We start from the raw sequence: 23,613 nt of genomic DNA on the forward strand, positions 1-23,613 counted from the left end.
ACGTGATGCATTCAGACTGAGAGGATCCTTTTGCTGACCTCCCGCTTCCTCAGCTGATAAATTTGATTTATGACGGACTAAACCAGGATTACTTTGGCTACATTTGCTGGGGAACATGACACCGGCACCGCCGGAGATTGGTACCGGACGATTACTTTTCATAATGTAACTGATTTACAAATTATATTCCTATTTTTGGTCCTTGACGACACCTGCTGCGGCAGCCAGTGCGTTTTTTTTATTTTATCACTATTATTATTATTTTTATTTTTATTATTATCATTATTATTATTATTATTATTATTATTATTATTATTATTATTATTATTGTTTTTTACTTGCTTACTTAATTCTGTTATGGACATATAGGTAATATGTCCATGTTATTTCTCAGGGACACTTAACTACCTCGAGGATATTGTGACTGCCTCACCTGCCCTAAGACTTTTAACACCTTTATAAGGATGTTCTTTGTTCTTGTTTTCTCGTTTGGGGGGCTCTATTTTGTTCAGGGTTCTGAGCCACCATTTGGGGAAGGGTTTTCTCAGACAGCCATGTTTGTTATGTTATTTTCATTCTTACAATATTATTATTATTTAATACGTCTGCTCCGGGTCAGTAGATGGCGCTGTGCAGTTTTCTCCGGAAAAGAGAAAAGTCCCCTCTGACTTTCCGTACTTTATGAAAGCGAAGGTTAGTTAGCTTGCATGCTAATCTCACATTGAGGAGGGCAACCACGATAACCTGAGTCTGTTGGTGATCTGTAAAATAAAAAGGTAAGACAAAGATTATTGCTGAAGTATTTCCTCTGAGGGCAGACGTGACAAACACGTGGTTTTGGTAGAGTTGATCAAATAATGTGCTATAAACTGCGGACTCGCTTGTAGTGTCAGGTGGAGGTATTTTATCCTGCAGAGATAACACATTGAAGTTACTGTTATGACTTTAAACCAGCCGGACTCTTGGATACAGACTTCGTGTTTAATGTGTGTCACATCTGCAGTGACTGTTGCCGACATGTTTGTGTGTTATATGCTCGAATATTCTGTAAGGATGTGTAAAATTTTGTCAACATTAAAACTGGACAAGCAATCCACTTTAAGGAAAAATACAGGAACAATACTGCACTTCTATTAAAGTCTCTGAAAACTGACTTTGTATTGGACAAATACATCATGTTTTTTAATTATTTTTTTTAATGTTTGTCTGATTTTGTGTGTTTTTCTTTCTGTAACCCCCTGGCAAATACTGCATATATTGTAAATTGTTGTTCTGAATAATATAATAATAATAATATATTATTTATATATATATATATATTTATTTGTGTGTTAGCAGTGGAGAAGAGCCAAATAATATCATAATCATCAAAAGAATCACCAGAGTAACGCAACAAACTTAAACAATGTGCACATCTCTACCATTTACAGCAGTTACTAGCGTAGACCATAGTTATAAGGCTAAACTGTCAGTAATGTGTTTTTACAGACCCAGACTTAAAATCTGGTCTGTTTTCTTTTTTCCTGAGTGTTGTCATTGCGTTGTCATCATGAGTTTTGATGTTAAAATCTCAAGAATGTGTACTTTTGCTTTACTTATATGCATGTATATTATTATTATGCTTATCAACATTAATTTTATTTTATATCCTTATCATCATACTAAATTGCACTTTCTAATTTTATATATTTGATGTACAGCTTAGCATTTATATAAGTCTTCTGTCTAAGTCTTCCCATATTATTTGTTTTTAAACCCTGTTATACTATACTGTGTATATCCTATGCATATATATAATTTTTTTTTATTTATTGTTCATATTACAAAATACAAAAATCTATTTCCACTTATGTGCAATATAAAATACTTCAATATTAAAAAGGTTCAATAGCAGCCATTTAAATATATAAACATGTGATGTATGAACATTTATGTACGTATATATCTTATTTTTATTTATGTGCAAATGTGCATGAAAATTCTTTGTTACTCCCCCATCTGTATCTTAAGCTGCTGTAACAACTGTATTCCCCCCCTCTGTCTTATCCTATGTAGTGGTGGAAGAGGTATTTAGATTACTATAATGCTATAAGTGAAAGTCAGAGTGCAGCATCCAAAATTCACACACAAAGTGAATATTAAATCACCTAGATTTACCTAGAATGGTCGTTTTCAGATAGATAGATGGCTTGATCCTGAGGGAAATCTAAGTGTTTAGACTACACATACAAACCACCAATACACAAAGGAATAAAGTGTAGAGATGTAAGAGTAAAAACATAGCAGAATAGTGATAATATTGGCACCACAGCTACTACAGAGGGCTGTCACTATTAAGAGTATGTTCTGACTTTCTGTTCCTGCTTTCTTCAGGATCCTCATCATGGTGACTGGAAAGCGGCTGGCTGACATCTGCTACCGGACGTTTTCCACCTCGATGATGCTGCTGTCGGTCTACGGAGGCTACCTGTGTGTGATGCGAGGCTACCGCTACATGCAGAAGCAAGACCAGCTGAAACTGGCAGCAGAAAACCAGGACCCTGATGTCATCAAAGACTGACGGACTGCTCTTGTTTTTGCACACGTGGACATTTCTCATTCCTCCTTTTTTTAATCCGTCGCTAAATCATGAAGATGTTTATTCTTCTCTGGGCGGTTAATTGCTCTGTGTGACGGTGTTGTGCCCTCAAAAGGAAGATGTTCAAGCAAATTAATTAAACTTTGCATCAATGGCCGGTGTAAAATCCATGTTGTGAGTGTTTCAGGACTGAAAATGGCTGTAATTGTTTGTATTATATTATATTAAATGGCTTTAACCACACAGTGACTGAGCAGTGTGTATAAACAGGACTGCAACAACAAAAGACATCCTTCAACAACAGAATATATTTGGAAATATATATATTTTTTTACAAGGCACTCAAGTGAGAACGTGATACCAGTCATTCAGTATAGTCCTCATACCTGGATTCCTCTATAGGCAGTGTCAAACAATTTCATAAACATTTGGTCTCAGAAGAAGTTGTAAAAAAACAGTAAAACAGAAATAAAACAACAGATCACAAAGTTTCCAAACAACTTTGTTAAAAAGGACAAATTCATGATGAATCACAGAAGGCAGAAACTGTGTTTGTACTTCAGTCACACACACACACACGAGCTGATGAAAGCACAGCTATAAAAATACAGTTATTATAATCTCAGCTGTAGAGCTGCAACATTTAGTCTATTCGCCTAATCAGAAAATTGCCAACTATTTTGATAACTGTAGTACTCCGTAAGTAATAATTCATGCAAATAATGTCAAAAATGCCAAAAAAGCCTCTAAAATAGTAAAATTTCCATCACATTAAAAACAATGTTTTTAGCTTTCTGACTGACAGAAATGTACAGGCATTACCTTCAACTTAAAGAAACTGGGTTTGTCACTACTTTCTGACGTTTTACAGACTAAACAATTGATTATGTGAGTAAATAATCTGCAGATTATTCAATAAAATCAGTAGTTATTTGCAGTCCTAACCTGCTGAAACATCACAGACTAGAAATGCAACACACTTCACGAGTTGTGTTTTCTGCCGTTTGTGATCCAGACTGAATGAACCCTTCAGACAAAAATAATCAAGTTCGTCTGACCAATAAAACTGGGAGAGAACATTGAAAACAATTCAACATCTGCAGCCAAACTCAGCACAAAAGAAATCCCATCATTTGAAAAAAGACAAGGCGATGCAAATCACTTGCTTCAACTGATTTCCATGTCGATTAAGCTTTCACATGTCACATCTCGAGATGATGTCACCACAGGGCTCCTTTCCAAAGCAGAAAAAGTCTGCAAATCAATCGTCAGTTCATGAATCAGTGCAGTCATTGTAATGTGTGATAGTGTGTGTGTGTGTGTGTGAGCCCTGCACGTCAGGGGAATGTCAGGAGACGAAGCTTTTGGAGACGTTGTGTGGGACGAACTGCAGGGGGCTCCCGGCTTCATGTCACCAGCTGCTGTGGTTCTGCACCCGGGCTTTGGCAGCAGCACAGTGGCCGTTGGTGCCGTTCTCTCCCTTTGGAGCGTGAGGAGAAGCCTTGAGGCCGTCTGTGGGCGTGTCGGGCTCTTCCTCCGAGCTGCTCTCTATGTCACTGCGGACGTCGTTGCACACCTAGAAGACAGATGGAGGAAACTTGATATTTCTTCTAACAGAAATAAGCACAAACTACAGGAGATTAGAACACTAATGTATGTGATTTAACCCTTTGATATTTGGCTTGACTTTTTGGTACATTTTAGATCACTACGCTGATTTAAAAAAAAAAAAAAAAAAAAATCACTACATCCTGCTGTGTCTTTATATAGTAAGCCTTTTCAGTTCGTCAACTGTTAGATAGTAATTTGATACAACAAAAAAAGTCTAATAAGGTTCAAATAATGTTCTGAAGATGCAGGGGATTGAAGCCGAGACAATGTAATTAAAATTGTTACAAAAAAACATCTGATCATTAATTATCAGTGTTACTTTTAATGATATATGCTGAAATAATTTAATTACTTCACAACAATGATTTTTTTTCTGTCTAGAATCATGTTCAACCAAACTGATTGACCTTGTAGTGATGCTAAAATAATACATTTACAAACTTTATGAAAAAAACAAAACAAAACTCTGTGGGTTCTGTAAAACAAAACAAAAAAAGTGTTCATTCTTGTAATTCAAACAAAAAAATCTTTCTCCTCTCATTGAGGAAACTAAAGGCTTAAAGTAACTTAATTATCATAAACACTGAATAATGTGAGACATTTGAAAGGGAAACTATATATTTTTTCAACCTGGTTTCTATGTTGCCATGTCTTTCTGTGTAAGTAAGTAATGGGAACAACAATTTTTGAAATTGGTGCAGTACTGAGTGAGAGCGCTGCAGCTGGCTGCTGTGAAATGGGCTATTACGCATCATTACACCCACTAAAAGAGCTCGTTTTTGCCACGAACAGGCCCATATTGTTATTATACATACCTGACAACATTGTGAGACAGAGTTATTATGTTTTTTTCTTCACTTTTTGCCTAATCTGATCTGATCTCACTCAAGGAAACACGGGGTTGTGTTGGCGTACAGAATGTGTTTTCTTTAGGTGTTTTCTAAAGGATTGTTCTCAATGCCGTGGCTGAATATTTAGATGATTTCACACAATTTATGAATTAACTTTTTGATTTTAACTTGACTGAACTTTCTTAGACACAATAACAAACAAACCGGATCAAGTGAAAGGTAAAGAAAGACTTTTTATTCCTCTGTAGGGTCCTTTTTTTTATGTTGTCAGATGTTTATAATAATAATCAGTCAGTGGCAAAAACAAGCACTTTTAGTGGACGTACAATAACACTGCAAAGGTGAACATTGCAGCTTATTTCGCTCGCTTAATACTGGACTAATTTAAAACACTGTTGGTGTGACACTTAGGGACAATACATGAAGAAAGTACAGGTTGAGAAAATACTCAAACTTCCCTCAAGGGGAATTTGTGAGGTTCATCTAATCATTATTAGTTGCAGTTTTACTATAAAAATGAGAATCATGTATTAATTAATAATAATTAATAAGATGTATTAAAGGAGAAAACACCACCAGTAATAATTTATTTTGGGTATTTGATAAAATATCTATAGCTGAACCAAAAGCGAATTAAAAATGACCACAATCTCTCATGAATTATCATGAGAATTACTCTAAAGCTGTTCCATTATATTATAATATACTAATAGATTATTAATGCAGCAACATGCTAAATGTATTTTAGTATTTTAACTCACTGCAACAGAGCTAACATTTATAACTTTATATATTATTGGGTGATTTAATTTACTGTACAGTAACCGTACAGTAAGGTCATATTTTATAAGATCTTAAAATCATCTGCAAACCTTATAAACTTGGACTAAAAAGTACAATGTTTTAATCTGAATGTTATGCTACTTTTAACTTCTGCTCCACTACATTTCAAACTGAGAACAGTACAGTTTGAGACCCACTGGTTTAGTCTAATGACAGGTGTCAAAACCCACATATTTCCTGTGCATGATAACCACAGGGTGGTGGTGCCGGACAACCCATCACCCTCCTGCCTAATGAGAAACAGTTGGACATACCTGACATTCATGACACTAGAACCACATTTCTCATCATTTATATCTCCAATTAAAAAACCCTCTGAAATTAAAGTGAATCTGTTCAGAACGGGACAGGACAGATGGAGTCAACAGAAACTTACAGGCAGAAAGAGAGAAGGTAAAAGGTCTCAGGTGGACAAAGCAAACGGAGAAGAAGCGACAGAGTAGTGGAGAATGTCTCACTGAACAAAGACAGATAGAAAGACAGGATCTCTCATTCCAGAGGGAGAGGAAAGAGACGGCGTCTGCAGAGAGAATGAGACAGAGTCAGGGAGACAGCTGGGGAAAAAAATGTTTGTTGTGTCTCAGTAAACATTGTGGTCACAGACCAATGTCTGGTTGGGAGTTATATTTATTTGGTGTTCTTTATAGCCTCCAAAAGTGTTTGTTTTAGGGTCATTAGGTTGCGGGACGTTTGTTGATCTTTGCTGACACAACAGCATGACAAGTTCTGAATCATAAATGTAAGGTATGAGGCTTCTGAAAATGTGGTTGTTTAGCATGTAGCCTAAACACAACCTAAACTACTTTAGTTCAGATATGGTTGTCCCTTAAAATAAGTCATATTTCAGGGCAGAGTAAAATTCTAGCACTTTTTAAGTTACCTAAACCAAAAAGTTCCAGATCTTTGAAAAATAACGTGCATAGAATTCAATGTATATTATCATTTTTATATTTAACCAGCTGTTTATATTTTCTTTCACTGTATGTTTTGATCATGGCTATTTAAAATGAAGTCTTCTGTTGAGTAAGGGATCACCAGGACCTATCTCGTTATTAGCTAGCTTAGCATGTCCGATATGAAACACTAGCAGACACAACTGACTACAAACCTTGTATTTGAATAAAAATGATGAGGCCAGAAATATGCAAATCACCACATACCTTATACATCTCGTCAGCCACACCTGTATAACATTTCAGACCTCTAACCTTACAGGAGCAAGAGACTTAAACTCATACAGTTGAAAGTTAAAAAGGTTCATCTCTGTCATTTTGGACAGAGTTTGACCTGCACTAAACCTGAAAAATGAAAATACGCTGAAGTGAAACCTTCTCTCAGAAAACGAAATGAGTCATAAGATGCTTTTTGCAGGTCTTAGTAACTGGAAAACAAACTTTAAAACAATTGTCTGGTGCAGAAAGAGTCTGGATGTGTCAGATGTCAAACCCCTCAGCAGGTCATTACAGAAAGGCTGCAACTAATGAGGATTATTCAGGATTGACGGATCTGCAGCTTATCTTTAGTTTGAACTAAAGAGGTTGTGTTTGTAATTACAGCAACACTACTGGCCTTATTTTCATGAAATTTGGTGAAAGGCATTTTTGATGCAGATCTGAATCACAGGGCAGATATACACATTTTTCATTAACATTGCAAAGTAGGGCATTTATTCTGCATTCCTGAGATGCCGGAATCATCTGAAAAATGTTTTAGTGAATGGGAAAATTTACATGAACACCCCCTCAAGTCACTGCTGGAGGTCTACGCTCTCTATGTGCTATACTAGTTTCCTCATATAGTTAAAGAAAATAATAAACCGGTCAACAAAATCTCCCCTCTCCTCTCCAGTTTTTACAGAAGTCTAAAACCCAAATATACTTAATTTACTATCAGATAAGGCAGAGAAAAACAGCTAATTTTCACATCTGAGAGGCTGGAACTCGTGACTTATTGACCATTTTCTCTCTTTAAAATAGTATAAATAGTTCTCAAAGTAAGTTTAGGTTAATAGTTTCAGCCCCATGTTACAGCTACCTCTCAGTGTGTCTGTGCAGTGACCCACCTTGCCCCGCAGCATGGCTTTGACAGCTATACGGGCTATGAGGTAGAACCAGATGATATGCAGCACTTGTAGAACCAGCAGCAAGAAGTTGAAGAGCCACCAGGACGGGTACGGCCCGACTATGGACCAGCTCTCAAACATAGTGGAGTTCAGGACCCTGGAACACACGGGGACAAAAAGCTGTGAAGGAAGTCAAGATGCACTTTAATCATATTGTTAACCTGCACTCTCCTAATGAGGCCCATTATAACAACACATGTCATTTGGATGCCAATGGCAACCAAGCAGGCGGGTAACATATCTCAGCTCATATGTTAGGTGAGTGGCTGATGAGGTCACGTCTTCCTTTAAATCCAGGTGAGTGACAGAAGGTTGTCAACAGACCCACCTCCCCCAGCAGAGGGATGGATTTCAGTCCAGGTAGCTGCAGCAGCAACACAAGCTTTATCACTCATCCACACCAAGACACTGAATATAGCTGCTCGGGTTACTTTCATCAATGATTGGTTCCCTATTGTCTGTCTCTCTGGAGCTTCAACATCCAGGCCTCTGTCGAGGAACACTCGCTATCTGGACAGCTCCCTTAAAGGGACACTTCAGATTTTTTAAAGTGGGGTTGTATGAGGTAATTATCCATAGACAGTGTATAGATGGTGGTTGGCACGCCCCTAGAGGCAGGAGTACTGACACGGAAGCTAAGTTATGTGCTGCTGTGGATAGGGGCAGCAGCAATACGAATTTTAACCATCTGAAAAACATCAATATAGCCGTAGATCAGCAGCTCCTGTATTCTGCAAGGTAAAATTACCTTTATTTTGTTGGTTTTGAAGAAGAAATAAATTAAAATAACTGCTTCAGATCTCTGTTAGAAGGAAGTGTCCGACCGCAAGGTGGAGCATTGAATATATTCTAAATATAGCTTACACTTAGCTGGCATTGATTTTTTTAGGTGGCTTAGAACATTGTTTAGCTTCCATGCCAGTATATTTATATATATACAATACAATACAATGACTATGTATAAGAACCTCGTACAACCTAGGGCTGGGTGATATATTGATATAAAAGATATATTGATATATTTTTAAATGTGATATGGAATTAGACCATATCGCATATTTGGTTCTTTTGTAATGTTTGTTATTCTTCTCACATATGAATATATTTATTTCAGAAAAAGATTGGCCTAATTTATTTCATAGGCTATTTTTTTTATGTAAATGTGCACTTTATGGAGCTTTGGAACTCCTGTTGTTATACAGTATTTATTTATTCACTTAAATAAACGGTTTCAATAAAACTACTTGTGACATGTCATGTTTGGCTTTGACTGAACATTTGCTCTCACTTTGCCATAAAAATATCAGGATATATATCGTATATCGATATTCAGCCCAAAATATATCGGGATATGATTTTGGTCCATTTGGCCCAGCCCTAATACAACCCCACTTTAAAGAATCCAAACTATCCCTTTAAGCCTAAACATAGCACACATCTCTGCAGAGCTCTGAGCAAGAAGAAAAATCAGGATGAAGCTGTTCAGCATCCTGGAAACTCATCCTCATCTGATTTACTAACTGGTCACAGTTACATCACTTTATAGTTATCTCTAAATCAGAGCGTAATGGTTTTCATGTTTTCAGAGCACAGGTTGTGTGCTGCTGACCAGTGTTACTAATAATAGCTGCAGGATATGAACTGAAATTATAGTAATTTAAGAAACCAAAACACTGGGTTATATTGTTTTCTGTGCAAGCAAATTCTTCCAATGCAAAGCTCAAAGAAAGTGTTATGCATGCACTTGACAACCTGAACTCATCTTCAAAACCAAAGCCAGAATATTATTTCCTGCAAAAATAAAGGTATTGCAATGAGCTTTCGTTTATTTCCAAGTGCCATTTTCTGTCTTTTTTAGAAAACTGCCAACCCCAACTTTAATAAATTCATCAATGTTACGACAGAGTAATTATAATATGTCACTGGGAACTTACCATATTGGAAATATAACTAGTCGTGTGATGAAGAATGCCACACTAAACACAATGAAGAGGAAGTCACACAAGCGCTGGTACTTGGCATAGTTGGCCAGCTTAGCTGCCTGTAAGAAAAACAAAGTAACAGAAGTAACAGTTAATCATATGTTTAACATAGAGCTTCTTTTCACCATGCACCATCCCTGTTTAATTCCTGTGCTCATACTACTGACTTTTTGGATCTCAGCCAAGAGGAAGTGACTGCAAACACTAAACAACGACAACTCAGTGCCATTGTTTTGGATATCATGTGAAGCAGAATGAAGAGGAAACAACTGTATGCAAATGTAAAAGCTGTACTATTACTATTTCAACTGCAGTTATGTACTCATATATCTCACCTTTATTTGTTTAATAGAAATGCATCTGTATATTAGCAATAACTTCTGTTCAGAATGATGTAATGTAATGTAAAAACTGGCAAAACACTCTTCTGATTTCAGATAAAATCATACACCAAGTGGCCATTTCATTAAAAATACCTTCTCTTTCTCTGCTGTCAGAACAGCTGTAAATAAAGTACAAAATCTCAACTGGGTGCTAGAGTGTAAACAAAAAAATGAGAAGTAAAAGAAGTACAGTGTATTTGATGTAATTCTAACACAATTTAATCATCAGATCTCTGTGTGTCACCACTGTGTCTGACTGACCTCGAGCAGGAAGTCAGAGGCATCGTGTACACACATCACGAGGGTTCCTACTCGTGTCATGTTGTTGACGTAAGAAAAGCTGATCAGGCCGACTGTCGCCAGGTGATGGATGAACATGATGAGAAAGTCCTGAAACCACAAAGGAAGATGGATGGTTTACTTGTCAGCATAGATTATACAAAAGAAGTTCAGTACTACAGAACTTCAGGGTCTGAAAAGTTAATTAACTCTCGTTCTTTCTAATGGCCATTAGGGGCAACTCCACAAGTCAGATTGTATAGAAGTCTATGAGAAAATGACCCTACTTCTTACTTAATTTATTACCTCATTACACATTTTCCTAATGATTTTATGGTCTCACTTGCTAGTTTCAAGTCTTCTTCAATGCAGTATGACGTTTATTTTCTAAGTTATGGTCTCGCTTCGAGTAAAGTTGGCAGTATGCTTTGGGCGATCTGAGAGGCGAAGAAGTGTGTGTTTGTGGCCATGTGTTCCTTTAAATAGTCGTGAACTTGTTTTTGGGGGTGAATTTCTGTCTTTTTAGTTAATTGTTGCATTTTGGTTGCAATAAACTGTCTTGTTCAGCCTTCAGCTGTATTAAAAGACACTCCAAGAAGTCTGATGCTCATTTTTTTCCAGTACAAGATTTTGCATTCCAGCTGATATCAGTTAACGTGAATTATGCAGTCATTTTGCCAACCCAGATATTCACTCTCTCATGCAACTATATGATTAATACCAGCATTTCCTGCGGGATGAATGATCTATCTATCTATCTATCTATCTATCTATCTATCTATCTATCTATCTATCTATCTATCTATCTATCTATCTATCTATCTATCTATCCATCTATCCATCCATCCATCCATCCATCCATCTATCCATCTAAAAAAAAAAACCCAGCCAAAATGCCAACCGATGCTTGTAAACATGTATTTTTTGTATTAGACTTTGTGACTGTTGTGTCACAAAGGAAATTACCGAGACTTACAACATGTAGGGATTTTTTCTACTTACGTTTCCTGTCTGCACTGTCACTATCCATTAAGGAAAAATAGTTGACACTGAATTGAAATAATCATGATAACACTCGCCCTTGTGTCATAGTGCCTTATTAATCAAGAGGAATAATATATTAAACAAAAAGCAGATCACTAAAACAGAATAAAAAGGAAGTAATTTAAGGTTAGATCATGTGATAGGATTAAATGGCTCTAGTTGCAACAATGAGGAAAACAGATGCAAATAGATACAGATCAAAGGAAGCAGCTTTGTTGGGGATGCACATTTATATATAGATTAAAAAAAAGGTTTTATTGGTGGAAACACCCAGAGTGAGTTTTGTATGTTGGGAGCCATGACGACAAACACACAATCATCTTTATCTTAACCTGCTCGTAGAGGTTTGTTACAGAATCCAAGATTGACATAAAATGCTTTGACACCGCACAACTAATTGGTTTAGAAATGTAAGTTAAAAAAAATAATAATCAAATGGATGCTGACGCACAGAAGCAATGTGCGATATGATCAGTTGTGTTTTTCAGCATTCTGCACGAGCTGAAGATGACGAAGCAAAAGTGAATAACTCCTTAAATCAAAAACACGTTTGCTGTTTGCATCACTGCAGCAGAAGAATGCAGGAAAGAAATGTTGCCTCGTGCCCTCTCTCTGTCGCACGTACCACTCTTACTAATGCTACAATGCTGCAACTATTTATGCATGTCACAAGATGGAGAGAAATGGCAGTCTGTGCATTAAAAAAAGCCATGAAACAGAGAATACGGTAAAATATACAAGACATGCACACTTTTAAGCCTTTAATTGGATGTGTGTGGATGCTCTTTGTTTTTAGAGTTTTCTCCTCTCCAAATGTTTTAGTACTGTGACTCCTTGGCAACCTCTACACCCTCATTCATGGCCTTCACAGCTGCACTTTTACAAAGCTGAAACAAAAGCCCAATGTACGAGTGTGAGAGGGTCTATCACATTGTGTAGAAGCGTGAACAAAAGTGCTTATATTAACTGTACTGTTGTCCTTATTTCAGCGTTCAGTTTTTAGAGAAAATAAATTAGTAAAACTAAAGTAAACTAAAATCTGACTGTGTTGGAGTCATGCAGCCAGACTCAGAGAGAGAAGGTAAGTGAGAGATTAAAAGTGCAGAACAACCGAAGACAAACACATGCAAAGACTATTCATTTTTTTTGGCTGTGTAAATTTGGCAAGGGTGGTATTGTGTGACATTAAGCACTGCACTGTTTTATTGCCATGCATCAATATCAATATTGCTGCTCATTAATGACATAGGATCATTAAAGTATATAACTCAGTGAAAGTGGAAAATAATATTTATATGTACTGTCTTTATAGCAGTTTTAGAAAGGAGCTTTTTTCATCCTCCAAGGATCAAGTGAAAAGAAGTGAAAAAAAAAATCCCCAGGCTATTTATAATACAGAATATAACAGTGGTATTATGCAAACAAACTGGCATTTAAAGGGTTAAGATTCTGCCGTTTTAGGAAGAAGCCTTCTTTATCCTCCAAGGTTCAAGTGAAAGTTTGTTTATTTTTTATTCAATGCTACATTAAAGAAATAGGAAGTTTTAAAATCAATGTTGTGGGAAAAAAACAACCCCTAAGAATTTACAACATAGTATGATGTAAACAAACTTGTATTTAAAGGGTTACAATTTGGAATATGATTGAATATTTAGTAGTTATTATTAGGACATAGGTTGGTGGAAAGTGGAAAACAATGTAAATATATAACTTTATGGCAATTTTTGATGCCAACATTTTTGTCTTCATCAGAGCAGACAGGAGACACATGCATCTGACAGTCTGTTATCAGAGCTGACAGCAGCAGACTGCACAGTGGACAGATCAACAGCAGGAGGGTCTACAATAGATTTGGAGAAAAAAAAAAAATCTATATATTCAATGGCATTAAATGACTTTTCTTAAATTAAACAGGTTGAGATTTGATTGCTCTATATTTCTAACAAACCTTCCATACAATATAAGTTATAAATTTACTACCCTCTGGTGACCCTCGTGGCCAAAAAAGGCCATGCACACTAAAACTGTTGTTAAATCACCATACGTCAATATTTTTTTCCGATTTTTTTCCATAAAAATTTTTTAAACAACTTCAGACTTGTTGAAAACTACCAAACATTAAATCATTTTCAGAATTTATGTATGGTGATTTAACAGCAGTTTTAGTGTGCATGGCCTTTTTTTTTCCGCCACAATGGTCACCAGAGGGAGTGACCGGCATTACATAAAAAATACTAATGCAATTAAAATAAATTTTGTTGCTAATCTTTGACATATCCAATACTCTAATCACCACCAAAACCCTAGCTCCCTACTATTTATTTTATGGGAAAAAATGCATCTTTTGTGTTTTTGGAAGAAATTTTGGAAAAATTCAAATATATAAACTGGCATATAAAGGGTTAAAATTCTGAAAATGATTTAATGTTTGGTAGTTTTGAAGTCTGAAGTTGTTTAAGAGATCTATGAAAAAAAATCTGAAAAAAATATTGATGTATGGTGATTTAATAGCAGTTGTTGAGTACGTGGCCTTTTTTGGCCACAATGGTCATGAGAGGGTAGTAAATGCACTAATGGAGTATAAAAAACATGTAAGGGTTAAATGACAATGGATTTCAAAAATTTTACTAAAAAGAAAAAAAGTTCCTGCAAAAATTCATGCCTCAAGCTGTAACACAGCCAAAATGATCAAAAAATGAAGAAAAAAAAAGAAGAGAAAAATGGCCTAAAATGCCAGAGGAGGGCACAAGGGTTAACTTGTTTTATATTACAATTTTTAGTTTTACTTATAATCTTATTTATATAATCTTATCTTATTATTTTTGTTTTATACAGTAGAACTTTATTTTTTAACTTTCTCCCTCTGTAATTATGTCTGTCCTTGTGCTGCTGCAACGACTGAATGTCCCCTCTGGGGATCAATAAAGGCCCGTCTTATCTCATCTGATCTCATCTGATTTTATCTGTTTATCCAATATACATTCATGAGCTTTCATAGTGCGCAGCTGTTAAATGAAAATCTATTTCGATAATACACTTAAGATCATTCGCATGACCAGTTCAAAGTTGTTCAGTCCCCCATTGTTTGCATGGACACCACTTCTTTGGATTTTATATTTACTCACTACCTTTGTAGTTCTCAGGAGACTGTAAAGTAATCACAATGCAACTGACCTTGAAGGTGAAACAGTGAGAAAAGCCTTCAGGAATTCCCTTTAGCTTGATTTTTTAAAAAATACTGAAACAATCAGCTTTAAATATTCATTATACAGAATTTGAAATCAGGACAACTGTCTCTTCACATTTAGCTCGACTTAACTCTTATCTATCTATAACTCTTACTGCCATAAAAATAAAACAAGCAGCACTAGCCTACTTTTCCAGCTTCACATTCCAGATATTTGCTGCATGAAACATCTAAAACATTAAAGCGTGTCTGTAAGGGACTCCAGCTCTAATACGCTGGTATTCAGTGGAATTTCTGTAATTCTAATAGAGTTAGGCCTGCTCCATCCTGCAATCACATGACAGTGGGTGCCCTCGTGCTGAAAATACAAAGCATTCACAGACGGAGCAGCACCCTCTGCCAAAAAACAAAAACATGTGACCTTCCAAAATTAAGACAGCTTGCAACAAAGCAAACAAACTTACAATCAAGTTTGATCTCGATGCACTGTGACTGCTGTGCACACATTTAAAACAACTTTCCATCACACATAAACACATGCATAAGCATCTTCTGCCACTGCTGAATGAGGAACAATGGAAGTATTAATGAGTGTTGCCCAGGGAGTGGCAACCATGGTGATCTAATGAAACAAGGCGGTTGTTCCACTCACCTTCCTTTTAATGTCGGTGAACTGAGAGAACATGAGTGACCAGTAGAAGGCCAGTTCTGTCACATAGTAGCGGTAAAGCCCCGTGGTCATGACCTGAAGAGACAGGTTTAGAGTGGTTCCAAATTAGATTTTTGTTTTCATTTCAAACTACACAAAACTAAACTGAATCTCATACAGACATGGTATTAAGGGCAAAAGAATGACAAACATCCTGGCCAAGTGAGTCACCATGAGGTCCAAAGTTACATAAATCAACAAAGATGAGAAGTCCCACTCTCCAGTAAAGTGTCTAAAAATGTGTCATAAACTGGGTTCAATCTAATTTCATAATAAAAGACAAATAAGGGTGGATAACAGGGAGTTTGTAGTATGACTGGACAATTGACAAAAAGATATTTTTAATTATGTTTCTGGCTTTCAGTGATTTCAGTGAAAAACAAAACAATGAAGATTAAATTTCCATCGTGCCACCTTTTGTTTTTTACAATAATATTCTTGTTTTGTCTTGACCTATTCATACGGTGCAGCACCTTCCTTTACAGCAGAGTGCTTTAGCCCATTATCGTTGAGTTACTGACAACAATATGTTGAATAGCTTTAGTTTAGTTGTTGTTAGTACGTTGAGGCAGTATCATATATTTTGGTCAAATGTTATACAACTGTATTTGTTTTGTGGTTCTCCGCAGGTTAAAGTGTGTTAACGTTTAAGCTAGACTACTGCTCAAAAGTTTTGGGTCACTTAGAAATGTCCTTAATTTTGAAAGTAAAGCACTTTTTTTATTTTTAAGACACACCGTCTAGACTTTCTTAAAGTGGGAAATGACAATTAAAGCTGGAAACGGCTGATTTTCTTATAAAATATCTATTATTTATTCTCAGCAAACATCACTCCAGTGGCACATTGTGTTAATCCACGTTAATAGTGTTAAAAGGCTCATTGATCATTGTTATGTGCCAGAGGACTGTTTGTGTGTGTTTCTGCCTCTCCTCCCCCCCCTCCTTTCTGTGTCATTCCCAGGTGCTAACCAGCTGATTGGATCCACCTGGAAAGCTGATTTCCACCTGTGGAGCTGGCCAATCAGAGATGGTGTGTTCAGCCTGAAATAGGACCGTTCTGAGGATCACGGAGGCCATCTTGTTCTTGTTGTGTCTCTGTCTGTGAGACATGTTTTGTGTGCTTTGACATTTGAAATTCGATTTGTTAGTGCTGTGTTGTTGTGGTGAGGTTGGGACTAGGTAAGTTTGGGGTACCCTGTACATTTTTGCATCACGTAGGTTATTCTCTGTTACTCCATTAGGTTATTGGTTGTGCCACCCCTGTATTGTTTTGAAAGCCTTTTTTGTAGATAAGTTAGGTAGGCCTTTAGTTTGTTTGTTTTACTACACAGCTAGTTTAGATAGGCCTTGCTTTGTTATATTTGTTTCAACTTTCTTTTGGCACAATCACTTGTCCCATCCTCCCCCACCTTAGTGTGTCTTTGTTTGTTTTTTTGTAAAATAAATCATCATTGTTCATATCACCTTTGACTTTGTCTAATTTTCTGATTGTTGTTATTGTCTGCTGGCTGGGTTTAGTCAGTGGACGTAACAATCATTATTAAAACACCTGAGCATTATGTTAGCACAGCTGAAAACTGTTTGTAATAATGATCCTTCCTCAGGCTAGATGACCATCTAGAGGTAAAGTTGGAGATTTGTACAGGTTAAAATTATTATTTCTACCCCTGTCAGTGTCTTAACTATATTTTTATAAATATATATACATTTTATTTTGGAACTCATTTCATGAATAAAACTGTTTGTTTTCATTGAAACACAGACATTTTCTGGGTGATTCCAAACGTATTTATACATTCATTTTTATATATGATTTATTTAAATATTCAGATCTATATTTTTCCATACATTATCTGTTACCGCTCATCTGAATTGGGGTCACGGGGTGCTGGAGCCAATCCCAGCTGATACTGGGCGAGAGGCGGGGTACAGCCTGGACAGGCTGCCAGATTATTGCAGGGCAGACACATAGACAGACAACCATTCATGCTCTCATTCACTATTTAGAAATTTAGAGTCATCAACAAAACCTTTTTATAAAGTTCAATAAATGCATTATGTTTCCAAAGTCAATGAGTATTAAAGCAATCCTGTTCAATAATTGTGATCTCGATTTAGACTAAAATAATTGTGATTAAGATTTTTACCCTTGTTTCTAGTGTGTGAGGGTATAAATACAGGTACAAAAACTAGAAAAAAAAATTTGAATATCATAAAAAAGTCCAATATTTTTTGTCAGTTATTTCAGAAAGTGAAACTCATATTATATCGATTCATTACACAGAGTGAAACATTTCAAGTATGCTTTTCTTGTAATTTTGATGATCCTGCCTTAAAGGTAATGAAAATACAAAACTCAGCGTCTCAGAAAATTAGAATATTGTGAAAAAGTTCAATATTGGGGTCCACAGTCAGTGGTGGTTTGGGTCCATGTCCTCTGCTGGTGTTGGTCCACTGTGTTTGCTGAAGTCCACAGTCAACATAGCAGCCATCTAGCAGGACATTATAGAGCTCTTCATGCTTCCACAAGCTCTTTGGAGATGCATATTTCATTTTCCAGCAGGACTTGGCACCTGCCCCCCAAAGGTACCTGGCAAAGGTACCAAAAACTGGTTCAATGACCATGGTGTTACTGGGCTGGACTGGCCAGCAAACTCTGCTGAACCCCATAGGAGTCTATGGGCTGTTGTCAAGAGGAAGGTGAGAGACACCAGATGCAGATGACCTGAAGGACACTGTCAAAGCAACATGGTGCTGTAGGCTGATCTCCTCCATGTCACGCCACAATAATGTAGTAATTCACGCAAAAGGAGGACCAATCAAGTATTGATGTAAAGAAATGAACAGACTTTTCAGAATCCTGACATTTGTGTTTAGAATATCCTTTTTTTGGATTCATTATCTGTTAGCCATTATCATCAAAATTAAATGAAAAACATGCTTTAAATATTTCACTCTATGTGTAATGAATCTTTATAATATATAAGTTTCACTTTCTGAAATAATTGACAAAATTTTTTTTTTCACAATATTCAATTTTTTTTTAGATGTACTTGTATCCTCCTCTTTAATGAGCTTCAGACCAGACGAAGGCTTTAACTGTATTAAACCATAATCTGGACAAATCTGAATGTGAGCTGCAGCTTGAGGTTTCTGTATATGAGAGGGAGGTCAACAGTGAGCGTACCTGTGACTGAAATCTGTAAAAGACAACAATATTTGTACATCTACAACAAGAGAACACATGACATAAACCTGCCAGACTGCTTTTTTTCCCTTTTTTTTTACGACACATTAGCATTTATATAAGGAACAGGAAAAAGGCAGTGAAGTAAAAGCAAACAGTTACTGACAATGCTTCTGCTGTCACACTCTGTGCCGCTTACTGAAGTGTAAAATGGCAAAGAAAAAAAAAGTCAACACAAGCTTTTCGTGGTAACTGTGCACCAGTTTACTCGGTATAAAGTCATACAATCAAACACAACTGCCCTGCAATAAAAGTGCACTTCATGACTTTGCTGGGTCAACTCTCTGAGGCTGTTGTTGTTGTATTGGATTGAATTATAGATTACAGAGACAGAGATTAGAACTGCATCATACCTGATAGGGATAACCGTACCAGCAATGCCGTGTATCCCACATCCAAGGAGACTAAAAACAAACACGTATTAGTTCCGCAAACAATTCACAAGGCTATTATCTTCATAAAAATACTATACCTAGCCAATCAAATATTATCAATTACCAAACAAACAGTTCATTTCCCCCTCCCCTGTTTATAAGAGCTTGATATGATTGCGTGCTCACCTGCCACAGAAACCGGAACCCGTATGTAAATATGCACAAATAAAATGTAAACCTCCACCTACAAGTAACCAAGAAAGGAATTATGATCCAGAAAATCCAGAGCGGTCCAGAACAATAAACAGGCCATGAAGAAACAAAACGTTCTGATTCTGCAGGACTAAAACCTAGAAATACACACTAACACACACACGAACACGAACACACATACGAACACACACACACACACACACACACACACACACACACACACACACACACACACACACACACACGAACACACACACACGAACACACACGACCGAACACACACACACTATGTGTTCAAGCCTGCTGAGAGGTTAAAAGGGGAACACAATAGGGGTCAACCTACATGCTCTCGCGGAACTTAGTGTGTGTGCTCGGTTTGTCTTGGTTCCTGCGGTGTCTGAACCAACGCTGGACCTTTCGCACCTCCCAGTCCAGCTGCTTGGAGAGGCCGTCCAGATGGCGAGAGTCTGGATTCTGTGCAGAGAGAAAAGAAAGAGAAAACAACTCAGCTTGAATTAAAGCTCCCAAAGAGGATGAAAAGAAAGCTTGGACCATTATATATTCTGTATCTCCTCCAAGCATATTGCAAGTGTACGCATTCATCTGTGAGACTCTTAAGATTACTCTCTCAATGGGAGAGTGCGTCAGCAAATACAGAGATTATCAGGAAAGTGTCCGCTCTAAAAGTTTCAGTGGAAACTGCAAAAGGAGCGAGACATCATCTGCAAATGTTACAATCAGGACAGAAATGTGCTCTTGCAAAATAGTTTCATCATATGCGCCTGTTCCCAAATTCAGTTCCTTCAGTGGAAATGAGTCCATCAAACAAAATCTATGTAACTTTTTTTATCCTATGATGTTGCTCAAAATTTGAATAAGCAACTAAACTCTTGCATCTGATTTCATAACAGACAGTTTTTAAGTCTTACAGAGTGCATATATTGATAATGTTTCATGAAATGGTGTCGGAGATATGTTGTTCGGCAGATGATTTCAAGTTTCTTAATGTAGGTCAAATTGAAGCAAACACTGAACACTATCAATGCTGCAAAATAAATGTCGGTAACGCTTTATATTAAGGTCCTTGTAATAACCATTAATTAACGAGTAATAAGGCATTGTTCTCGCTTTACGTCCCTTAAGCTGCAAAAAGCATTGTTAACTGTTAACAAGTGCATAGTTAACTTATAATAGATGAGCAATAAAGTATATTTTAATATCAATAAGCAAACAAAAGATTAATAAATGCATGGCAAAGACATAATGGGTGGGTTATGGGTGTTTGTAATGCTGTTATGAAGAATTATAAGATACTCATGAGGCTTTTATTAATGTTCTTATTATACATCTCTTATAGCCTGCTATTAGCTGTATTAAAATGCCATTATTAACACTTATATAGGCTTATAAACACACAGTAATGTTAATAAGCATCTTGTAAGGACTTACAAGGGCCTTTTACTTGTTAATTAATGGTTATTACAAGGACCTTAATATAAAGCGTTACCTAAATGTCTTTAAAAAGAGAAGGAAAGAAAGAAAATAAACCTTAGTAATGGATGAAAACACTTTCTCCAGCACTGCATTGGGCTGAGCTCTTCGTCCAACACCTGGATGGATGTGGAGACTCCGGGCGCAGGGACTGGCAATAAACCTGTGGCAGAGGTGAGAATGTGAGAGATGAAGGGTCACACAATGTTCTTAAAACATACATACTAGGGATGTGCATCGATTTTCGAATAGTCATTAAATCATAAAAAAATGTAATACTTCATCATATCTGGAAAAAAAATATCTAAAAAAACTATTACAGAATATTTGAATATTAATCGATTAGTACCCCACGATTATCGAATAGTACTTTTGCCTGAAATGCACATCCCTCATACATACTATCTCTCTGAAAGGAAATAATACAGGACTCTTGTGGCCGAAGTTTTAAAAGACATTCAATTTGTGATCACATTGATAATCAGGGTTTTTTCACACATTCATAATTGAGAAACACTGTGACACAAAGTTCACATATTTTAATAATGTGCTATGAGATTCACACCAGTATAATATAAAACCAGTGAATGGACACCAGCTCCAGATTGGAGTCAAAATATGCAGAAATGTGCCGGCAAGAACAGGACACAAGAAACGTTCTTGCTAGTAAACATGAATGGACACAATGCAGGTTTTTAAACTTTAAAAAAAAACGGCCTTGCAAATATTTTAGGAGAAAGGAAATTCCTCCAACAAGTTTACGTGACCTCAAGGATGAGCTACGTTTTGATGGGAAACGATGAATATAAACATTACTTTTGTTTGTTTACAAGAAAACTCCACGGGGCATCTTCAAAGTCCAGACATCCAGAAAGATTTCAAAGTATGTAAAAATACTCTGCTTGAGACTGTTACTGCCATAAAACAATTGAAACATTTTATTCCTCTGATTGACAGCTTTGTTCTCGCTATAGCCACTCCCTCTCTTCAGTCACCGTCTAGCTCGCTCGTCTAGTGCTGCTCTCTCTCTCTGGCTCGTGGAGCCAATTTTAAATGCTGTGTTTAAAAACACCAACTGATACTTTTTATGTATTATACATTTAAAGAACAATTCTAAAGCATTATTATTCCTATTCAAATTTTCTATATATGTCACATTATGTTATTTTTTTGGCCATTTCAAACAGGTAGTGACATTCTGATATTATGACAGCCCTCAGGCCTGGTTTTGTTTATTTGTTTGTTTTGTTTGTTTAATATAATGTACAAACACTTTCTCCACTCTGATCTCTCCGTTTGTCTCTTGCTGTGCCAATAGACTAAGTGTCTGTGTTCGTCACATGATTCTAGCAGGAGAGCACAGACAGTGTGGTTAGTAATGTTGCATTAGCCTGACTGGCTAACATCTAATAAAACATGGAATAAAGCAACAAAAAAAACTTGCTGAAGGCCAGCTTCTTAAAATCCCCAGTGATTCTGGGATCTTTCCTTCATAATGGGAACATGATGACCTTGTATGACCCCTGCCTGTAATTCTGTTTTGCATTATGAATCAACTGTCACGTTCAGCTTGGAAAGACGCTGTGAGCATCCGATAAATGTTTATCTGAACAAAATTACAGCTTAATGTGTACAACCAATGGCTCATTAACAATGATAGCTAATTTATGCTTTGTGCTGGTTGATTGTTGGATTTATACCATATAATCTTATGGAGATATACATTTATTTTTGAGAAATATTTTTTGGAGGAAGGCATAGGTCAAATATAACACTAATAGAAAACAGGTTAAAATGAAGCAGCGACCTGTGAGTCAGGTGCAGTCAGGTTCAGTGGGCTAGGTAATGCATGAGTAGATTCCTCAGCTGCAACAATGGGTGCATATTAATACACTTTATACCTTCAAAATCACAACTCTGCCTTATCAAAAACCATGACAGGAGAATCAATTAGCAAAAAAAAGGATATTATGGGTACTTGAATGTCTTCCTGCATGTTATGTTGTGTCTTGATACGCTTCTGCATCACCTGCCAACCTCATAACTACCAGCATAAGCAAATAAGAATGAAATATATATTACTACCGCCTAACGGTGAGTGACTCCTACCAGCTTATGTAGAAAAAAATAACTGTACAATTACCGTTTTATTGTCAAGCTGAATAAAAGGAGTCAATCATTTACAATGTTGCCACTGTGGCTGTTGGAAAAATGCCCACAGAAGACTCTCTTAGGAAAACATTCCCGTGGTCTTTACCTGTGAAATCTACATGAATAGGTCTCCCTAACATGAAGAAAAGGCTCTTTTGTTGACAGGAAAAACGTGGAACCACTCAACTGAAACTGACCTCACAGCACAGATACGGTGGTACAAAGTTATTAACCACAGTGGATTTATAAACGGCTTCCTCTGGTGCAGGCTGGAGTAAACTGTAAACTGTAGTCGGGTGATACACTTCATTGTTATTGTAAGGAATGCAAAATATGTTCGTGCCTCGGAGTCAAATGTGGACTTATGATGAACTTTTTGACAAGAGAGTCAGTGAAAGGAGAAGAAAAACGCTAGCCTACAATGTGAAATGTCACAGTGACACAAAAATCTATAAACAGATATCTGCATACGAATGATATACAAAATCGAAATTAGACCCCAGAGTCAAGTTATTGTGACTTCAAGACATTTCTAAGACCAGTATTTA

General features: G+C 36.6%; 2 protein-coding genes across 3 annotated transcripts in view; one reads left to right on the forward strand and one right to left on the reverse strand.

The window, feature by feature from the left end:
- Window positions 1-640: 640 nt before the first annotated feature.
- On the forward strand, window positions 641-2,821 carry LOC131968823 (cytochrome c oxidase assembly protein COX14 homolog). Its single transcript, XM_059329861.1, has 2 exons — window positions 641-776; window positions 2,374-2,821. Exon 2 carries the CDS (start codon window positions 2,384-2,386, stop codon window positions 2,558-2,560), a length of 177 nt encoding a protein of 58 aa, XP_059185844.1. The 5' UTR covers window positions 641-776; window positions 2,374-2,383; the 3' UTR covers window positions 2,561-2,821.
- A 53-nt stretch (window positions 2,822-2,874) lies between these two features.
- The window catches only part of cers5 (ceramide synthase 5), a 28,386-nt gene continuing 7,647 nt past the window's right edge, over window positions 2,875-23,613 (reverse strand). Inside the window, exons 2-10 of one of the 2 annotated variants that reach the window (XM_059329859.1) lie at window positions 20,972-21,077; window positions 19,767-19,897; window positions 19,397-19,454; window positions 19,190-19,240; window positions 15,533-15,625; window positions 10,632-10,760; window positions 9,940-10,046; window positions 7,946-8,102; window positions 2,875-4,154 (exon numbers count right to left, since the gene is read on the reverse strand). In XM_059329859.1, the coding sequence (XP_059185842.1) occupies window positions 3,990-4,154; window positions 7,946-8,102; window positions 9,940-10,046; window positions 10,632-10,760; window positions 15,533-15,625; window positions 19,190-19,240; window positions 19,397-19,454; window positions 19,767-19,897; window positions 20,972-21,077 (997 nt within the window). In that variant the 3' untranslated portion in view covers window positions 2,875-3,989. The remainder of the gene's footprint in view (window positions 4,155-7,945; window positions 8,103-9,939; window positions 10,047-10,631; window positions 10,761-15,532; window positions 15,626-19,189; window positions 19,241-19,396; window positions 19,455-19,766; window positions 19,898-20,971; window positions 21,078-23,613) is intronic. The other variant, XM_059329860.1, reaches the window with a different exon arrangement.

Source organism: Centropristis striata, chromosome 3, assembly GCF_030273125.1.
Source record: "Centropristis striata isolate RG_2023a ecotype Rhode Island chromosome 3, C.striata_1.0, whole genome shotgun sequence".
Classification (NCBI taxonomy): domain Eukaryota; kingdom Metazoa; phylum Chordata; class Actinopteri; order Perciformes; family Serranidae; genus Centropristis; species Centropristis striata.